We start from the raw sequence: 20371 nt of genomic DNA on the forward strand, positions 1-20371 counted from the left end.
ATCATATTCTATGGTGTGAGAGAATTGGGCTGATGCTGAGCCGTTTCGCTAGTAGGTCCTCGAAGTCAGGACCCATTCCCGCACCGGCGTCAGCATTTTAACAGATCAGAGAATCTCTTCCTTTTGCCTCATGTTTTCTCTGTCAGCCCTATTGGGTTTGCCTTCTACGGTGCCTCTCGGGGGCCCCTTCGTCTCTAGTTGGCGACTGCCTTGGCGACGGATATCTCGAATCAATTACATCAGCTAACTCCCTATGAAGAGGCACATTCTTGACCACCTGGGGACAGGTTCTTGGAGCCCCGGTATTTCTTCAAGAAACCGCCAGCACATGATTTGTCTAGCGATGTTTTTATACTTCTGCTGACAATTGGCGCCAAAGACTTTGATGTTATTTCCTCTCTTATCTCACGCTCACCAAGTGCGTGAGATACGTCATTCTATCCAAGAAGTTCAAATCACCATCCAGTACCAAACATGAGTCCGCTCCATGCTTAAAGTCTAGGGTGACATCCTTTAGTCTCGGTCATGTCAGTTTACTGCACAGTAGTACATATTCACGTCCACAGAAGCGACATACCACCAACTGAAAAACGCATGAAACGCCCTTTAAGTACTTAAGTCCATTGCCTAACAAATGGAAGCTGCTCTTGGCCATTCTGTGGTTGTCCCGACCTTCGGGTGGCGGCTGCCATTTTTGGGGGGGGGTGTCTTTTGCCTTTCAGATATTCTGGAAGTTAAGTGAACAGTCACTCCAGGGAATTTGGGCCAGCAACCAAAATAGGCCGGTTGCTCTGTTATGGTCTAGAGGTGTATGTGGCCCCAAATGGGCTAGAAGAGATTGAAAGTGAAGTTGGCGCGACCGCTGGCAGCAGCCGCTAAAGTTTGGCTTATCTTTCCAATAACAGAGATCTCTGTCTGCTTAAGGCAACTACCTGGCCCGATGCCGCAAACGTGTCTAAACGGGGCATTTGTCTGAGTTGAAAAGGCTCTCAGTCTGGGTTTAGCTGCTCGATCAGCCCGAGACCTTGACTCGGTTGATACGCGAAATACCTGTTGGAAGGTGAGTGTGAGTCCGGAGTCAGGTTACCTGTACTGCAGAAGACCGCGAGGGCTATGAGAAATGATATCTGTCGATATCAGTCAAGACTGATGACCCATGTCGCAGAGGGCGGCAAATGAAAGAAGTCGGGCACAGCGTGAGGGCTTCCAAGTGACACAATACTTTGTTGGAAGCACAGTGCCGGACATCTCGTTTCCGCGGGTATTGTCAGCAGTGATGCGGACGGAGAAGGTGCATGCATAAATGTGTTGTACATGGCCAGGGGATAGGTTGAGACTAAGTGGAACAGAGGAGGGGAGTTGACCAAAGTGAGTCAGAACCAGGAGATCTTAAGGAAAGGAAATCTCTTGGGGATTTGAGTTTTGTGAAATTGCGAGCCTGGAATTATTCCCAGCCACGACATATCACTGTAGTAAGCAGCTTCTCAACGACGCAATATCTGATTAACCAACGCCATTCAAACCTGCTAGGAAACAAGATCTAGTGACAGAGGAGGGATTTAGGGCGGGAATTGGGGTCATATTGTTGTTCTCTCTAATCTTAGCAAGCGGTTTACCAGATAAAAACTGCTCTAATAAAGTTCCACAGTCTGTAGGAACATGCTGACGCCTTTCGCATAAGTTACAATGAAAGGCATCTCCAGTTAGGGATACTAACATTTGCATTAATCAACCATAAGCATATTTAAACTTCCCGCTTAATCTTTTTTCCACTTGCTCTTTCGTCGCTCTCCCGCTTGCGCTTCACCTCTCTCCTGCCTGCTGCAAGAAATTGATCACGGTTGCTGTTCTGTTTTCGGTTTGCTTTGCTACTGTGTAAGAGCTCGTTTGGTGCGGCAACATAAATCTGAACTTTCTCTCCCTTCATCAGCTTATCACAATTCGCCTTTGATTGGGAGAAGAGTTCAACGAGATTTGTGATGCGGTCTTCATATGTCCATATTTTCGTCTTCGAAGCCACCTTCAAGAACTCCTTGTCGTGGATGGAGAGGAACGAAGGGCCTTTAGTATGAATGTCGTAGACCATCTTCTGCTCAACGTGTTAGTTATCTATTGGTGTAAACCTGGAATGAGACTTTACCTCGATATCCCAACAGACTTTCTCCATCTCCTCTGGGTTATAGTACTCGACCACCTCGCCAGATGGACTCCTAGCAGCCCATCGTGCGCGATACACAGGGCCATTAGGTTTATCTAGGTTATCCTTGCGGTTCTTGACAGCACGTAGCAGGCGAATGACCACCTGCTGTCGATCCACATCGCTCTTTGGGATCGTGTCATCGGGTCTAAGAGGTACCCACGTTGGACCAGGGCATGCGTTTACGGCCTCATCGCGGTTTTTGAAGTGGAGCACGATTGGAGTCTCCGGCAGCTCCTCTGCTGGCCTCTCCTCTTCTGGCTTGAGACCAACCAAAGTGGAGAGAGTGGGAGGGGATGGTTGCTTCCGGGCGGCACTGGGCTGTACTGGAGTGGCGGAGTACTCAGCTGGGGTGGTATTCGAGTCAGCTTGGTTGGGAATTGAAGCTGGTATGACTGGATTAATAGACACTGGCATCGCGGCAGTAATAGCGCTCTCCAAAGTCGTGTCTTCGGATTCTCCGTCAGCAAGGTGGACTGGAGAACTAGGGGTATCGAATCGAAAGCGGTTTTCCCTATCAGCGTCGTTGCGGTCTCCTTTGCCTGTGTCATGGACAGTAGATCCCGTAATCCTGAATAGGGGCCCGTACGCCGAGACTTGCTCAGACCATTCAGCCTGGGACGGTGGGATGTCGCTTCATTATTGTTAATCTTCATGCGGATTAGCCGAGGAATGTACATCTACTTACCTGCTTAGCCAATCCCGGACCGAAAGATATCCCACCTGATCACCGTTGAGACCACTGAGATCGTTAAGATCATTTAGATCATTTAGATCATTAAGACCGTTGAGACTATTGAGACTGTTGAGAATGCTTGGATCGAAGTATTTATTGTACGTGTTGCCTATCTCGTACAACTCAGGCAATGGAGCTCCAAGGTGATTGTATCCTTGACGGCGGAACTGGAGTATTGGCTGACTGGCTTGGGAATAGTGGCCTCGCACTCCGTTTCTGGTATCCACAGAAAGCTGGCTAAGATCTGATGACGCTGGGCTACCATCAAAGACATCATCAACCAGTTGCGTCAATAAATGATATGACCGCGTGACAGGGGTGAACAGATCGTCGTTGGCTTGCATCGTGAACCCAGAATTTTGGTGATGGTGAATTTTGCTATAGAGAGGAGGTGAAAGATTGTCTGAGTGGCCTGGCTGACTACCTTGATAAGACACTACTTGAAATGGTACAGTTGTTCTTTGGGAAAGCGATTCGAGATGGAAGGAGATGTTGGTATGATTTGACCACGGCTGCAAGCCAATAAGGCCGGCTAGAGTTGTGAATATGTGTGCGCGAGCGTGAAGCTCGGCAAGGAGGTAGTGTAGGATTGAAGGAGAAGATTGTGGTCTTTGTGACTTTGAGGGTTCAATTGGGCGGTGTTTGATAGAAGAAGATAGTGACAATGGGGACGTGAGGATGAGGCTCGACGAAGCTGAAAGATATTGTATATGGAAAGAGGAATTTCGGTTTGGTCGGTGCGTGGGTGAAGCAAAGGGAGCGAGCAGATATCAAGGCGCTGGCTCTCGGCGTGAACCTTTTCGGGGAATCGTTTCTCCGCCAAGCAGCGCCGACGTCATTTCCCCTTTCATTCCCCATGCTCTTTTCAAATATGGTCTCATGCGCAACATTGTTTGTAAGTATGTGTAGTCTCGAGATAGTAAACTTCAGAGAACCAGTGATATCCCGATAGCGAAGCGCAAACTGAAGCCCGCCTAGGACGACTCGACTCACAGGGAGTTCCACTTCATTACCGTTCGCTATATCGCTGCGTCTGGGGAATGCAAGATAGTATATCTCCACGAAAACAATCAACAGCCTGAGAGGATCGAGTGCGAGGCGTGTGGATAGCGGTGTCTAATTAGTGGCATCGTGAACGGATCTTGCTTTTTCAACTCTTAGATCCGAGTGCCCCTCTAAGAGAAGGTCCACAAGATGGGCCAGGAGCTAAAGGTCTTTCCCGCTATTTGGAGAGGATCCATGAGGCATAGATAAAGGAGCTGGTTGGCGGCATAACCAGAACTTTCGAAGAAGCCCTGGCTTTAGGTTGACAAAGTACTGGGGATGGACCCACTACATTTCGCATGTTGTTTGGGTACAAAAATGGCATTGCTGTCCTATCGGTATCGGTTCCGCGTTTCAATCTATTATAGCTCCTCCCACGTTAAATAATAAAAAAGACTGTACCTTGCCAGAGGTGAAGGACTCTGACAGCAAAATAATGGATGTGCTAGTACCAGTAAAGTCGGCGATAACGAAGGTAGTAAAGGAGGCAAATACTTTGCCAATGGCATGGGAGTAATTACATTTTTTTGATTTACTTCCTTTAAGGGTTAAGTGGCCGAGAGGAATTCCCCAAGAGCAGATCGAAAAAGGCGTTGAGGTGGAGAATTGAGAAGAAGTATAAGGCCATCAAAGCAGCGATCTCCAGGTGTGCCTGCAGTATGTTTAGCTTGCTGGGGAGTCTATAGAATGCTACAGTGTCAGCACAAGGTGAATTAACCTAGAAGGAATCGGTATTCTACTTGCGAATCAATAGAAAGCTCCCTTAGTGCCCAATGGGTACTGTTTCGTTTCCATGATGCGGCACCTGGCTATATAGATGTTTCTCTTTTCAGCCTTCAATTGAGTCACAGGGCAGAGACAGGACATGTTGAAGCAGTCCAGGACACAATTGACTAGCCGCATCGGGGAAGGAGAATGGCGGTAAGGGTGATGGCGCAGCGCAGTCCATATTGACGCCTGTTCAAAGGGAGCATCTACCTTTTAGAAAAGGTATAAGAAGATTTAGTAGATAAACAGCAGCAATACTGGCCTTCTGAGGGAATCAGAAGATTGGGTAAGTGCACGTATCTACCCTTGAACTCGCACCATTCGGTTGGTTGGGTAGCAAGCTCGGCATCGGACATGATACAAATACAGTCCGGAAAAGCATGGTTATATGGAAGAGGTCTAACATAAGACCAGGAAGAGTGAGGTTGAGGAGGTTGACGGAAGGATGAGAAGGCTGAGAGATAATTTTTGATGAGGGCAGTGAAGCGGGCACGTTTCGAATTCTGTGGCACACACCCCACTTTGGCTTGGCACCTACACCTACTTCGACTTTTGACATCAAGCTGCCCTTTACTTCTACATTTGAGTTTCTAGTCACTGTCCGAGGAATGCAACTTCCGAATATGGGGAATCCTTTCCTCCCAGGAAAATCTTGCTGAAGGGCATGCACATTATGTACTGATACTTGTAAGCGGGTCCGGCAGTGCAGTACTGTGGAATGTTCTTCTTCGTACTTTTATTGCATTCTTTTGTGATGAGTATAGCCATTTTCTCTTAGTATGAGCACCCGCAAATCATTGGGGCTAACGCATGATTCTACGGATTTTGATGCCACAAACCAAACCCCAGGTCCTCAGGTCGCTCGCCATCTCCACATAATTAGTTGGCATCAACACCTGCTCGAAATCTTTGTCAGTATCATCAATCACGGGACAAGTATTATTCATAACTTCATAACCTAGTTGCAAATATTAGACTTAACCCCCCAAAAGGCTTTTATATCAACCATTTCAAATTAGCATGTTCACCGCTGCTGCTCATAGCCAACTAATGTGCTCCGGCTACGACTTTGACATTTTCGTCGTACTGAATGGCATATGCGGCACTCAGCTATCGACCTCAACGGGTCAAGACTCGGCAAGAAGCATACGCCAAAACCTCCCTTCTGAGGTGCTTCAAGGATGCAAAACCCTTAGGACTCTCACCGCCCTTCCGATACCCGAATCTCTAACAACCTCCCTAAATATCCGAAACATTCCTCCAGAAGTTTTTAGAACCGTTTGCCTACCGCCTGGCGACCGTCCTTCTGTGACCTCTCAAGCGAACCTGGGAAGCCACCGATATTACATGCGTCCCTCACTTCGTCGCCTGGTCTCCCTCGATTGTAAAATTATGGCCTTTATCTAACGATTTAGGCATTTCCCTCTTTATCCCAGTGCATGGGCAGTAAGCACGTCAGTGGAGATCTGTCCAAGCCCGCATTTTTGCCAGTTGAAAACTACATCAACGGCGGCTCGAGTAAGCCTTTAGGTAGGCTAAAGCTTTGAAAACTCACTAATGGTCTTTTTTTTTATGAATACCCATATCTTTTTATGAGATTGAGGAAGATATTTGAGCTACAGGTTCAGCCTTGCCGGGCTTCAGTAAAACAGTAAAATCGCGCCACAGGACAAGTAGGAAAAGATTACTAAAGATATGATACCTACAATCAACAATTATTGGATAAGAGACAGCACCTTCATGCATAAAAAGTGATTCGATCTGACATCGGGTGGCAGCCCTAACAACCTTGAAGATGTCGTGCAACACGTAAGTCTCTCAATTAGGATTCAGGAGCTATCTCGCCTTCGAAGCATACTGCAGTGCCTAAATCTATGACGGAATACCCACTTCAAACCTTAAGTCTTCTTGCAAGTGTTTCCATCGTCTGCTAAAGGAGCTTCAACACTTAGATGCTTGAAAAACCTATATCAGTACATACTTCCGTATAGGGAAATAATACCCCATCACTTGGTCACAAACAATGATTTCTCAAATATTTTTAGGTCATTATAATGACGCAGTCCTACAGCGAACATGCTCGTTGCGCCGAGTTCGAAACGTGATTGAGATACAAATAACCTTCGTGAGTGACATGGTCCGCACGTGAGCTATCCTACACTCCGCATCTTTAGCAAAGTGAAAGTTTCTTACGTAACTATATAGTCGACAGTCACTACACCTAAGGCAAGCCAAACTTATTTACATTTACGAGGCGCATACACCTCCCCACACTTACACACCCCTTCGTGATGGCCGAGTCATTACCCTCGATCAGGGAATACATTGGCTATGATCCCGCTGTTCAGTCCTACACTCGCCCGAAAGTGTTTGTAGAATCGCCGGAGGGGATCCCGGCGATAAACGAACACCTCGCAGGCTTGAATGCTAACGACGCCCAGTCTCTTCATCGGACCTTCAATAGAGTGCAAGTCTGGGGTGAAGGCGTTGAAATAGCCTTTGCTCAGCCAGTTCAGGTTTCTTCTGAATCCGTCACCGCACCTTCCCTTCAAGCCCCCATCGACTTCGCTCTTGACGAGAGTACTCCTTCTTTTCGAGGGCGCTCGCGACAAGGCAGAATCTATGACCCTAGCATACCCCGTCTTCCAACCCCGGACATCGAAACCGGAGTGTACGGCAATAGTTACGATGATGCTGTTGGTATACTCGCTAGCTACTGGAAACCACCACCCGGAGATGCAGGCATTCCACGTACAAATGAAGAAAAGAGGAAAATTGTTCGAAGACTTCGCGATGCAGTCCTCAACAAAATTAATACCGGAGATAACAAGGGGAGAGGTTATGCGGCTCGTTGGGGTTTAGAGAGTGAACAGTTCTACCAGAACGCGTGGGTGGATCGAATCTGCTGGGAAGTCCTAGTATGTCCGCACTGCTCTCATGAAATGTCCTGGCACTCTGCTGATTGTGGGTAGAACGAGACGATTAAACTCCATGAAGAGGGGTTTACTGTGCCCATATTCGATAAAGATCTTGATGCCCATGTTGACAAGAAACTCGATTTCTCAGAGCGAATCGATGCATTGGTGAAATTATTTCATGTATATCATCCTGTCTTTCTCGGCCAAGGCAACCGTGCTCATTTTATACTTAGGATTGGAAGTCGGTTTGCGATTCACTCATGAAGATGGAGAAGATTGTGCACTATGTTGCCGGGCCAATCAAATACTATCAGGTACGAAGGCATATGACCTCATCACTTTTGAAGGGGAAGTCACTGACCATTCATGCAGCGCTCAGGGAGCAATAAGAAAAACAACGCCCACAAGAAACGAACATTAGAGACATGGAAAGCGGATGCGCAGGGACGTAATTTTAGTACGATTCCAACACCTACTCGAGAGAAAGGCAACGGAAAGACCCTGAATGCACTAGCTCATGGCAGAGAACTCAACGCACTTGCACGGCAACCACATATGTCCGCCCTTGGCGCAGGCTTCAAGCACGGGCAGCATCGCGAGCTACCTAATCCAAGACAATACTGTGCTAAGGTATGGCCCTCTGGCTGATTTGGCGAGCAACATACGGGGGGGCCGTACGGATCGGGTAACTCACTGTTACTAGGAGGATTAAATTCGCCAGGGAGGGGTGTACATCAATCTGGAGCCGTAGTGAGGAGTTAATTCATGCTGGAAAAATGGATTCAATATTTCTTAATGCTATGGTGGCATTTAGAAAGGTTGACCAGCAAGGCCGTTACCGAGCTAAATGTTACTATTGGCTTTAACCCCTCGATCACTACCTGTTTGCCTTGTTACAGAATCCAGGAACTGTCTACAAATCTCTATTATTTCTATCACATTCATCTCCATTGCCTTCACTTCCGTCACTTCCATGTCGATTGGGTGGAAACATATTTTGATTGGTGAAATTGGGGTTGGAATCATGCAAAGGTATGCTCGGGCAAACTGTACCAGGAAATACTCATGCAAACTGAGTAGATCTAACCTGATCAGGAAGTAGCTGAGGCTGTCTAACTAGGTGCAGTATTAAGACCTCTTAAGTGATGAACAGCAGTAGCTTAGCCGTATATCAAATTTCTTAAAAAAAAACTTAAAAATATAATACCGCAAAGCTTCCGGCATCTGAAAGACGTTGTCTTGTACTCTAAGCTCTTGTTTTGTGTTGATTCTGCACCCCTTCCTGATTAGGTTATATTTACGTAGTTAGCATGAATTTTCACGGCAAACCTGCTATTATCGTCCGCTTTCATTCAGGGAAGGCACTTGCTTTGATGTGAGCCCTTACCGCACCGCCAGGGCTCTATCAGACGTTAGTTACTTGTACACTGAGCACCGAGTTAAGTAGGTTCATAGTTCAAGAGTCTGAATGCGTCTGTCTCAAGTTCACGGTGTCACTATGCCCAGGCGTTTGCATGTTACTGCATAATGCAGAACATCATCAAAGTGGATTCTCTCTATTAAACCTCTTGCTAAAATCAAGGAGCGCATCAACAGGGTGCAAATTTCTGGCTTGAATTGCCTCCCTGTCCCCGGTCATGTGGTGATAAGATGTGGCAACCTGAACGTGGACTTTTGTCGCTGACATAAGCGCTCTCAGAACGTCATCATTGAGGTGCCACCTCTCCGACTTTCCCACTCTACCACCGCACCTCGAAGCACTCCCTTGACTGCAACCATGGCCTTCATCCTACGGCGGCCTTTCGCCATCGTCACGACGCTCAAGCAAGCGCCCAAAGCCGGGCAGTCCTTCTCTTTCCGCGCCTTTCACACCTCGCCACTCAAGCAGCAATCCAGTTTCCACACCCCGAAGACAGCATCGTCGTTGTCCAAGTCGCAGACGGTTTTCCGCGCCACGTTCCGTCGACACTACAACCAGCAGGCCACATACAGTCCTGCATCTAAAGTCGATGCGCGCCAGCGGCTACTCTATGGCGCGGGTATCTTCGGTGCGACGCTCGTCGGCATCAACTTCATCTTCAACCGCGAAACGCGCGAGGATGGCGGTATGCCCCCGTACGAGCGCGCGTACCTGAACGACACTTTCATGCACACTGGCCTGGGCATTGGCATCATCGGCGTCGCGGCGAGAGCCCTGCACTTCAACGGCTGGAGCTACCGATTGATGGCAGCGAACCCGTGGGTGGTGCTGGGGCTTGGCCTTGTTGGAAGCATCGGCACCATGTATGGATGCATGGCCACAGATCCTAGCAAGTAAGTGAAGAAGCAAAGAAGCGAAGCAGCGATCCAGTCCGTGCCGTCAGCTAACATGCGCTGTAGCTACGTCCAGAAATACGCTCTCTGGTCCGCCTTCAACGTCACCCAGGCCATGCTCCTCTCCCCCCTCATGTTTCTCCAGCCCGCCCTCCTCGCGCGCGCCGGCTTGTACACGGCCGGGATGATGGGATCTATTGCCTTCGTCGGCGCTACTGCCAAGCAAGAAAAGTACCTCTACCTCGGCGGCCCACTGCTCGCCGGTGTCGCTATCGTCGCGCTCTCGGGCCTCGCACCCCTTGTCATCCCCGCTACGGCCGCGAGAACGCTCATGTGGTCGGAGAATATCTGGCTGTATGGCGGCCTTGCTGTCTTCGGCGGCTTTACCCTCTACGACGTGCAGAAGATCCTACACCACGCGCGGTTAGCTGAACGAGGAGTTATGCGGAAGGATGCCGTGAATGAGTCAATTCGGCTAGAGCTAGATTTTATCAACATCTTCGTCCGGATGGTCCAGATCCTGGGCATGAGTGGTAACAGGAGGAAGTAACAAGTACATGCTAGCTGGTGGTTAGCACTGTAGTAGTGTAGAGTAGGGACACAGTATTCGACATTCTGCGTGTAGCATACTCTCCTCTCTTGGTTTAATAAAAATGGTAAAGGCACCCCAGTCTTCCGTTCGGCATTTGCAGTTCAGATTTAACACTCACCCAACGTAGAATACAACAGGAAGTAATTCTAGGACAGAAATTTGCATCCTGTTGATACTCTCCCTGGTTCCGGCAAGGATTGCTGTCAAAGTCCATTTCAAAAGCATCAACAGAAGACCCTTTTCAGAAACTACAATTCAGCAAGCCTCGAGTTCGCCTAAGTATTTCAGCTACACTTCTCCCGGTCTCAAGACCCTGCTATCACCACTACGGTGTAACCCTCCGGCTGTTCTCTTGGATACAGGCAGGATTAACAGAGGCAGCCTAGATTTACTGTGTTGAGCTAAAGTCGCCATGATCCCTTAAATACAATCATGTAACTGATAAATATTTACTCTACCTCCTTTATTTCTAATGGTCTCAGCATTACCAATTTAACTATCCTTTATTTCTGCGGGGACGACTATTACTATGCTGCCCCCTGCCAGTTTTCAAGCTTCGGCCGAAGGAAATGTAAACACTGGGTGTAACAAATACATGCATTAAGAATGCCATTCTTTTACTGTGTACCAAGATGCCGGAATTCCATGCAAGTTGGAGTCTCAAGCTATTCCCCAAAAAGAATTTGTCGACCAACAGCAGTCAACGGCGAGCCACCCCCCAGGTCTGCAGCTTCTGTAGAGTAATAACAATCTCGTACGAAAGTTCGACAAATCAGATTGTTCAACAGGTGACGTGATCCCTACGCCCCGTGAGGTTGACACTATGCTTCTGACGCTTTGCAGAGAGCAACCTAACATGGATGGGAAAGGCGATTTTTTTACGTGGGCAATTACTTATGCCACACACTTCCCCTCTATCCATTGCGCTTACATGTCACTTCGCTGTTTAATTATTTTTTTTTACCTGATTCTCTCAGGAATTACCAGCAGATCTCACGCCCAATAGTTGGTTGCCACCCGACGTCTTTACACACATCAAGTCTTAGAACGCGAAGATACACCAAGACTGCAGAATGGTGCTTTCGTCGCTTCTTCTCCAAGCCTTCGTTCTCGGTCTTATTCTGCTGCTCATACAATGCGTCTTTGCCTATCTTAGCTCACCCCTCAGGACATTACCTGGCCCTTTCCTCGCTAAATTCTCAGATGTTTGGAGACTCTTGAATCATTACAATCGTCAACATATCAAAACCCAACAGAAATTGCACGAGAAATATGGGAACGTGGTTCGGATTGGTCCGAATGCTGTCAGCTTGAGTGACGTGAGCTTGGTGAAGACGATTTACTCAACCAGAGGCACATATTTGAAGGCCAGTCTATCTTTATAGTTCAACTTTGAATTTATCCCTCCACTCCATTTCTGTAGTATAGTGTCGATGGTCCTAGTTATTGAAGAATTGTAGAGCGACTATTACTCCGTCAACGACGCACTCCAAAATGGTCACATTATTCCCAACCTTTTTAGCACACGCTCCAATGAGTTCCATAGCAGCGCCCTCAAGCCTATTCAGAAACTGTACTCTTTCAGCAGCGCACTCGATCTCGAACCCCTCATGGATGACACGGTGCGAGCACTATGCTCAGAGCTGGAGAAAAGATTTATCACCGGTGTGAATGCGGGGAAGACTTGTGATATCGCGGATTGGATATCTTTTTGTACGTTGCCAGCAATTTTCATCTTGGAGTTTTACTTGTGACTTTTGAAAAGGCGATGGGTGCTAACATATTGCGCAGTCACCTGGGATTTCCTCGGCGATATGACGTTTAGTAAGAGAATGGGGTTTATGGAACAAGGAAAAGACGTTGGGGGGATGATTGAGACTGCTGAGAAAGTAATGGGGTACTTCTCTGTTGTATGCTTCCCTTTTGTTCTCTTGATCCTTAACAAAATCCGCGAAACTACCGCCAGCCAACCCTTTCTCCACCTTCTATCTCTATCCGCCACCATTTAAATTCAACGTGTCGCTAACAGCCTCTCCCAAGGTTGGCCAAATGCCCATTCTCGACAAATTCCTGGGCAAAAATCCATACTGCCCGATCAAATTCGCCGATTTTGCTGTCCCGGCTGGATTCTGCATCCAGCGATTCGCGGAACGTGATCAAAATCGCGAGGAACATAAGGAGAATGATTTTATGAACGGGTTTCTAGAAGCCAAGAACCAGTATCCAGAGCTCGTGTCTGATAATGAAGTCATCGGATACTTAATGCTAAATGTAAGTTAGACTACTCTACCCATAGATACCCAATTCAATCCAACCTTACCTACTCTGTAACCCCCTCTCTTTAGTAACTTTACATCGCATGCTCACGAATTCAAACCCGCCATAGATCCTCGGCGGCGCCGACACAACCGCCATAGTACTGAAAGCGATCTTCTACTGGATCCTAAAAAACCCCGGGGTAAAAGCCAAACTAGTAGCCGAGCTACGATCCGCAAAGCTAGCGTTCCCATCGGCATACACTGTCGTCGAAAAGCTTCCATACCTCGATGCGTGCATCAAAGAGGGCCTTCGAATCCACCCAGTCGTCGGCCACATTCTCGAACGTATCGTTCCTCCATCCGGCCTCACGCTCTCCAATGGCACTGTCCTTCCCCCGGGAACTATTGTCGGAATGAACCCTTGGGTTTTGCATCGTAATGCGGAGGTTTTTGGCCCGAAGCCAGATGCTTTTGTTCCAGAGAGGTGGATTCAGAAGGAATGGGAAAGTGATTCCGAGTTTGAGGGAAGGATACGCATAATGAAGGACGCGGATTTGAGTTTTGGCAGTGGGAATCGGACATGTCTCGGTAGGCCGTTGGCATTGGTCGAGTTGTATAAAGTGACGGCAACGTTATTTGGAAAGTATGACGTAAGTTCATCCAGTGCTTACTTTAATGAAGTTGCCCTGAGCTCGCTAATGTGATGATAGATGGACCTCGTGCATCTGCATAGTGAGTGGGAACTGCACGAGCAGTGGTTCGTCTGGCCTCATAAGATCAAAATCATCATGAGGCACATAGAGGCTTGAGAATGCGCAAGGAGAGGAGAATGAATTAGCGTAGCTCGATTAGAGTCATTGGGGTACTTGCTGTACACGGTCCTAATAAAAAGTATTTTGGAGAGCAAAACACCCAGGACGTACAACATATCCATATAGCCTATATCATCCCAGCGTAGGAGAGAAAGGTTCCATACATACAGAAGGCAACCGCCCTAAATCATTACAAGTTGATATCCCAAATACCCACTGCCAGGAAATACAACACTGCCACCAGGGAGCCACCGCCCTTGACGCTGATCTGTAGGAAATCATGGGATGGAAAGAGGCCATCCAGTTCGCGGGGGAATAGAGCAGGGAATAAAGCAAAATGAGCGTAACTTCGATGTGCCACCAGGGCAAAGAGATCCACGGCGCTGATGGTTAGGAGGTCTGGCCAACCCCGTCAAGGCCACTGCCATTCGGAAGACCGAAGCTGTTTCGACCATCACCCACAGGCGTGCCATCACCACCGTTCATGCCTGGACCGTTCATGCTGCTGCTGTTCATACCTTGGTTGTTCATCCCCGGGGCATTCATTCCAGAGCCACCCATCCCAGGGCCACTCATTCCAGGCCCGTTCATTCCAGAGTTGTTCATTGAGCCGTTCATTCCCGGACCATTCATTCCAGGACCGTTCATACCGCTGTCCATGCCACCAACCCCACTGCTGATCGGGCCGAGACTTGTAGGGCCGAGACTTGTAGGGCCAAGCCGAGCGCTCTCGTCTTCCTCGCCCATACCGTCAACATCGGGCCAGAAGCGTTCTTCGAGCCAGCATATCTGTCGGAAGATCTCTTCGCAGCGCGTCATCTCTTCCTTTCCATCACGTGTGGTGGTGATGTTAGCAAGCTCATCCACGAGGGCTCGGGTTGCATCCACGAACTTGCTGAATGCAGGGGAGGTCCAGTTTGGGATCAGGGCTTGGTGGAGGGCGATGATGTGGGAATCGGTGCTGGGTGTGGAGAGGGAAGTGCTGAAGGAAGAGGCATACTGCCAGGCTGAGCGGTAGCACTGCGCATGGTGTTAAGGGAAATGCAGATTTGGACACTGGTCCGGCACTCACATGCTCAGTTCCCCACAGAACCACCATGCCCTCAAGAAGAGAGGCGCTTGAACTACTGGCACTTACAAACAGATCCAGGAGAGCGCGGGTAATGGGCGTAGGCGGGTCCTGGCTGAGGGTGAGACCGTATTTAGTCGCGGTTATTTCGAAGAACTGCATCTCACGGCGCATGTTGTTGAGGGCAGAGATCAGAAGGTCCATTGTCCGGTACATGGGGTGGAATTGCGAGTTCTGAGTCTGCGGCAGACGGATCTTAGCCAGCAGCTGTCCCACGAAGCGCACGTATCCTCGCGCATAGTGCCCGTCCTGGACCAGCCATTGCGAGAGAGGCCCGGGGGCGAGCGACCCGCAGCCGGCGTGGGAGAGGAAGGGCTGCTGGGTTGCCTGGTTGAACTGCGAATGGCAGATGGTGAGGAGGTGTGCGGTCAGCGAGGGCGCGATCGGGGCCTGGTGCAGCTGCACATGAGGGGCGATGGGCTGGCCGTCGCGCGAGCGTTTGGTGTTGGGACCGCGACGATGGACCTGCAGATTCGGGTTTGGGTGCTGGCCGTTGAGGATGCCGGGGCCTTGGGAGCTGGCCTGCGGCATGGTCTGCTCGAGGGGAGTGCCTTGGGCATTTGGTACGAGGTGCACCTGGGCATCTGGCGAGTTGAGGTAGGCCTGACACTCCTGGAGGTGCTCAATCTGGCGGGTCGTGTTCTTCGCGCGCACGAAGCCGCAGTGCAGACATCGCACCTTATTACACTATCGGCGGGCAGTTAGAGAGCAGCGGCGGCGGGCAGGTGGTAGGTGGCAGTTCGCGACTTACCTTGGACGGCGTGTCGCTGTCCTGGAACTCTTGAAAGGCGCGTCTGATGTCAGGATTGGCGTGTCGTCCCATGCTGATGGCTCGATATGTTACTGTATCGTGGACGTGGTAATGGTCAGTCATGTAACTTTCACTGCGGGCTTGGGAGAGGGGACGACACGCTAAGCGATCGTGACTAAGGGGGCCGCGCTGCCGGCCGGCGCGGTATTGTTTCCACCGTCGCCCTCTCACTCGTCACACACAGCGTTAAACCATTTGCGTTTCTGGGCTGCTTGGCTGTGGCAGGATTCGAAACATTCTTCACCAGCCGAACAGTAATCTTCACCAGTATGTCATCGTCACCAACATACCACTTGTATGAGACAACTGATTTGTATGAGAACCCCCTCAGATATCCGCCAAAGCTTTCGTCTACTGCTGAATTGTAGAGGACAGCCTCATACAAAGAATAAACTCAATCTTGATGTCTGTCACGTGTTTGAGAGATAGCTAATCAGACACAAGCACAGAATTTTACGCACCTCTCCAGCACCAGCACATACAAGGTCTAAGACATAAGAACTCTACAGGGACGTCTTACATGGCTGTTATTTTTCCTTGCTAAGTTGAAAGAATACTTCTTGCAAACTTGCTGAGATTGCAACGCGTTGAAATTTTGATGTTCATGTCCCGCCAATGCACGTGACGGACAGCAATATTGGGCTTGCTCTCACAGCATCGCAAGACACCCCGCACCTCGGTCATCACAGCGTTTCACACATCTCCGGTCTCTTTACTTACCTAACAGGTTGCATCTTATGTTAGGCTCACTGTTACGCATCGCCTGCGCCATGGAGCCCATCATCTGATCGTCCCACTCACTTCGGGCTGCCGTGTCTTCCGATCACTGACGCCGAACTGCCCATGGGTGTCCCTCGTCATCGTGAGGTTGCACCAGCCTCAGCACTGCAAGCCCCGCGAACCACTGTACCAAGACGCCTTCCAAACGCAGCAACTGGATAGACGATACGCCGTTTAGTTTTATGTTTCGCGAATCCTTCATGGCGCATGACTTTTCTTCCTCCTCTTCCTCTTCGTCCCATTGCCTCCTGAGCATGCTCCTCCTAGCTGCCTCAGGCCTGAATCGAATGCGCTCATCGGCCACAATGCAATTAAACACACAGCACTAGTGACGCACCAGGCGTCCACGGTAAATTCTAGAACGAATCCGGTGCTTGCAAGCAGAGAGGGCTCGGAGACCACAGCTTGGCGAAGCTTGGCTGATGCGGGGCAGATGGCGACGGATGCTGCCGTAGCTCTCTCCACTCCCAGACCATGGACTATATTTCTGACGTTTGAGGGTCGGAGTGTAGAACGGTATGTAACGGTGGGTGACGCTGCGCCATCTGCTTTGAAGCTGTACTCCCATACTTTCCTATTTCTGAGAACCTGCTTCCTATTTCCCAAGAACTTTCTCGTGTGCCGGAGAGCTTGTTCTTCACAGCCATCCCACGGTTTGCATCATTTCTCAGGGAAGACCACAGTAACCATTATCCCGAGCCCATGGCAACAGTTGATCACAGCCTCGTCTAGGCATTCCCCCGCATCCTCGCAGCCTTACAGCTCTTCCAAATTCTTTTGTCCTTCGTTGTAGCGCTGTCAATACAGATCGACCACCAACACCCAGCTTATTAATGCCCCTTTGCTTAAACGTGACAGCGATGCAACTTCAGCCATCCGACTTGGCTTTGTGCCGCCGATCTCTGGCATCATCGCTGAAGCTCTTCCCCAATCAGATGAACGTACCTGAACTGCTCCGTGGAGCCCATTCTCAACCCTGCTTCTGACCGAGAGCCTCTAAGCCCTAAGCATACAGTCCCGCTGACAATCTCACGAGCCGATGCTGCGTCACAGGGTGCCCGTGCTAGCAACATGCCAGCGCGCGAAGTCGGTCCAGTCTCCAACTCCGAGGATGCAGCAACGATTGGCATCGGGTGGCCATCTAAGCACAATCTAACTGGCTACTCGGGGCTATAACCTGGACACCGCCTTCAGCGCAGGGCTCAGAAATCTGCTCACTGCGCTGGTTGTTTACTGCTACGCTGATCGCTTGAGAAATGACTCTCGTGATGAGAAAGAACCTATACTGCTGTTCTTAAAGCTGTGTTTGCCCCCAAGCATCCTAAGACAATTCCGAGATCTGGTGGCATAAAATTCATTCAACTCTTCATCCTATTATTGTCAACACTTATATATATATATATATATATATATATATGGTATTGCGATCTTCGGTTAGCTAGCGACGAGATCAAGTCTTACAAAGGACACCATGCTAGGAAACTTTGGTGGTTTTGTGGTGGGAGCCATTAGCCTACTGGCCTTGCGCTCCACCGCCGCCCCGTCGGGAGTGTAAGTTTTGTACCGCGTTCTCTCTAGCCTACTCACACTCGCACAGGATGTCTTACACTAGGCGAGCACCACTTTTCAACTATGATGGTGAGAATGTGCGCGGTGTGAACCTGGGTGGTTGGTTTGTACTCGAGCCTTGGATAACGCCTAGCATGTTTGAGGGCAATGGCGCAGTCGATGAATACACCTTAACCCAAGAGCTGGGTAAGGATGCTGCCCACAGCAAGCTGTCACAGCACTGGAACTCCTGGATTACCCAGGACGACTTCAATCAGATCGCTGGTGCGGGCCTCAACCACGTGCGCATTCCGATTGGGTATTGGAGCATCATTCCAATTGATGGTGAACCGTACGTTCAAGGCGCGTATGACATGCTTGGTAAGGCGTTGGACTGGGCGGAGGGTGCGGGGCTGAAAGTCATGATTGATCTGCACGGTGGTACGTAGACTTGATCCAATACTGGCCTTGGAGCAGGAACTGATTAAATTAGCCCCTGGATCTCAGAACGGTTTTGACAATTCTGGTCGATATGGCTCCATTCAATGGACACAAGGCGACAGCGTTCAGCATACCCTCAATGTCCTGAACAAGATCCGTGATGACCATGCCTCGCACCCAGCTGTTTCTGCTATCCAGCTCCTTAACGAGCCCATGGGCTACTCATTGAACATGGACATCGTTCGCCAGTTTTACATGGACGGATGGGGTAACCTGAAAAACTCCAATGTGGGTATCGTATTCCATGACGCATTCCAAGGTGTAACATCATGGGGTTCTTGGGGAGCGGGCATGTGGAACCTCATACTGGATACCCATCATTACGAGATCTTTGACACGGGGGCCGTAGCGATGAGTCCCAACGACCACATCAAGACGGCCTGCAGCTTTGGTAACGACATGGCCAGTACCGGCAAATGGACAATAGCTGGAGAGTGGACTGGTGGTATTACTGACTGCGCGAAGTGGTTGAATGGAAAGAACAAGGGGGCCCGCTATGATGGGACGTTCGAAGGATCCAGCAAGGTCGGCGACTGCACTGGCAAGTCGACTGGCACTGCCGCAGCGTTGTCAGGCGATGACAAGTATAATATTGGTCGCTTTATTGAGGCACAGCTCGACGCTTTCGAGAAGGCGACGGGATGGATCTTCTGGACGTGGAAGACTGAGGGTGCGCCAGAGTGGGATATGCAGGACCTTCTCGCCAATGGACTGTTCCCACAACCATTGACATCGAGAAAATGTGAGTGCGCCCTCTCCATTGTGTTGAGGCATTCCCTCGGACTTGAGCGATGCTGACTGTTGGCAGACTCTGGGCAGTGCGGTTGAGCGACACGCTTGGCGACTGTTGGACGTTATTTGCATCAACATTTCCACCTTATCGATCGATCTCCCATTCTTTTTTTTCAACACTCGATTTCGTACTCTCATCACTCAACGTAGCAACCTTCCTGTTCGGTCATAGCGACGTTTGACGAATCTCCTTTGGATATCCCAAAGTATTGCGCTCGCTAGAGTAAGGGCGAAATCCCCAACAATCTCCTTCTCATAACGACTTTGAAACAATTAAGTAGTCATCAAAAAGTTTACATGGATGAAAGTTTGGACGGACCAACTTGGATAAATGAAATGAGCAGCACAATTTGAAAAATGATTTTGTTGAAATTGCGACGAAATGAGGTCCAGTGGAGATGAACAATCAGTGAAACAAGGCGCGAATTACTTCCAAGGTGAGATTCTTTCAGCCTGCAGTTGCGCCACAGCGTTACAAAAGGGACGTACTCATCCAGCTCACAGCTCGAGCAGGCATTTCGTCGCCAGATTACCTTTCACGGAGAAAGGAGATTCCCGGCTGACAGGAGGCAGAGATTGGATCTCGCGCGACAACGCTTGGCCTGAAGCGTGAATTGAGCGTGCAGATCAGTGATGCTAGCTCCCCAGGCTACCGAGGGACTTGTTTCTCCCAGCACAGATCCACGGCATGACATCGTCTTTGACTGCCATCTTCATCCCCAGAGAATAGCAGAACAGCCGCCCGTCGTTCGTCGTGCGCGACTCCTCATTTTTTCAGCTTCGAGGCGCAAACTTCATCTCCAGTATTGCGGCCTATATTCATACCGCGCTGACAGGTCTGGCTGTGCCACTGAAAATGGCCGGTCCTGGGCGCCTATTCCTGGAAATTGCATGCAGAGGGCTGAAGGAGTCAATAGATTTTTTCCCTTTCTCTTGACCAGATTCACACTCCTGAAGCACGCCAGAGGGTGAACACGAGCAGCCAAATTAGCTGAGTGAGGGTTGATTGGATAGCAGGCTGACGCTTGTGCTCAAATGAACTAGTAATTCACCCCCGACCAAGGGAAGAGACGTGAGTGGCTGCATGGCGCAGGCTAATGCAGGAACAGGGCGTCCGCGCGCAACGCCATTGGAGCATCGGACCACGCCAAGCTTCCGGTGGAAGACCCCTT

At 49.5% G+C, this 20371-nt stretch overlaps 6 protein-coding genes across 6 annotated transcripts; 4 read left to right on the plus strand and 2 right to left on the minus strand.

Moving 5' to 3' along the window:
- Window positions 1-1744: 1744 nt before the first annotated feature.
- BDR25DRAFT_346193 (uncharacterized protein) lies at window positions 1745-3277 on the minus strand (the record flags this gene model as incomplete). The annotated part of the gene is made up of 3 exons (XM_033694120.1): window positions 1745-2089; window positions 2141-2831; window positions 2886-3277. 3 exons carry the CDS (start codon window positions 3275-3277, stop codon window positions 1745-1747), a joined length of 1428 nt encoding a protein of 475 aa, XP_033542146.1.
- Window positions 3278-7036: 3759 nt separating this feature from the next.
- BDR25DRAFT_318555 (uncharacterized protein) lies at window positions 7037-8311 on the plus strand (the record flags this gene model as incomplete). Its single annotated transcript, XM_033691755.1, has 4 exons — window positions 7037-7663; window positions 7718-7843; window positions 7897-7977; window positions 8036-8311. The coding sequence occupies 4 exons, from the start codon at window positions 7037-7039 to the stop codon at window positions 8309-8311; spliced, it is 1110 nt and encodes a 369-aa protein (XP_033542147.1).
- Window positions 8312-9440: 1129 nt separating this feature from the next.
- On the plus strand, window positions 9441-10526 carry BDR25DRAFT_240127 (bax inhibitor family protein; the record flags this gene model as incomplete). Its single annotated transcript, XM_033685702.1, has 2 exons — window positions 9441-9976; window positions 10043-10526. 2 exons carry the CDS (start codon window positions 9441-9443, stop codon window positions 10524-10526), a joined length of 1020 nt encoding a protein of 339 aa, XP_033542148.1.
- A 979-nt stretch (window positions 10527-11505) lies between these two features.
- BDR25DRAFT_270472 (cytochrome P450) lies at window positions 11506-13690 on the plus strand. Its single transcript, XM_033687210.1, has 6 exons — window positions 11506-11935; window positions 12029-12281; window positions 12360-12478; window positions 12609-12839; window positions 12955-13476; window positions 13537-13690. The coding sequence occupies exons 1-6, from the start codon at window positions 11642-11644 to the stop codon at window positions 13633-13635; spliced, it is 1518 nt and encodes a 505-aa protein (XP_033542149.1). The 5' UTR covers window positions 11506-11641; the 3' UTR covers window positions 13636-13690.
- Window positions 13682-15628, minus strand: BDR25DRAFT_270475 (heme oxygenase-like protein). Its single transcript, XM_033687211.1, has 3 exons — window positions 15519-15628; window positions 14711-15454; window positions 13682-14658 (listed from the first exon to the last, which is right to left on the minus strand). The coding sequence occupies exons 1-3, from the start codon at window positions 15588-15590 to the stop codon at window positions 14029-14031; spliced, it is 1446 nt and encodes a 481-aa protein (XP_033542150.1). The 5' UTR covers window positions 15591-15628; the 3' UTR covers window positions 13682-14028.
- Window positions 15629-17829: 2201 nt separating this feature from the next.
- BDR25DRAFT_346197 (glycoside hydrolase) lies at window positions 17830-19543 on the plus strand (the record flags this gene model as incomplete). Its single annotated transcript, XM_033694121.1, has 4 exons — window positions 17830-17909; window positions 17956-18347; window positions 18400-19149; window positions 19216-19543. The coding sequence occupies 4 exons, from the start codon at window positions 17830-17832 to the stop codon at window positions 19233-19235; spliced, it is 1242 nt and encodes a 413-aa protein (XP_033542151.1). The 3' UTR covers window positions 19236-19543.
- Between the last annotated feature and the right edge of the window lie 828 nt (window positions 19544-20371).

This window comes from Lindgomyces ingoldianus (assembly GCF_010093535.1).
Source record: "Lindgomyces ingoldianus strain ATCC 200398 unplaced genomic scaffold BDR25scaffold_39, whole genome shotgun sequence".
NCBI classification, from domain to species: Eukaryota; Fungi; Ascomycota; class Dothideomycetes; order Pleosporales; family Lindgomycetaceae; genus Lindgomyces; species Lindgomyces ingoldianus.

Bases quoted from the DNA above. Each gene is read 5' to 3' on its own strand.
- BDR25DRAFT_270472 (XM_033687210.1), top strand. From the start codon at position 11,642: ATGGTGCTTTCGTCGCTTCTTCTCCAAGCCTTCGTTCTCGGTCTTATT. The intron at 11,936-12,028 runs GCCAGTCTATCT...GAAGAATTGTAG, and splicing joins CCAGAGGCACATATTTGAAG to AGCGACTATTACTCCGTCAA. The intron at 12,479-12,608 runs GTATGCTTCCCT...GCCTCTCCCAAG, and splicing joins TAATGGGGTACTTCTCTGTT to GTTGGCCAAATGCCCATTCT.
- BDR25DRAFT_270475 (XM_033687211.1), bottom strand. From the start codon at position 15,590: ATGGGACGACACGCCAATCCTGACATCAGACGCGCCTTTCAAGAGTTC. The intron at 15,455-15,518 runs GTAAGTCGCGAA...GCCCGCCGATAG, and splicing joins ACAGCGACACGCCGTCCAAG to TGTAATAAGGTGCGATGTCT. The intron at 14,659-14,710 runs GTGAGTGCCGGA...CACCATGCGCAG, and splicing joins TTCTGTGGGGAACTGAGCAT to TGCTACCGCTCAGCCTGGCA.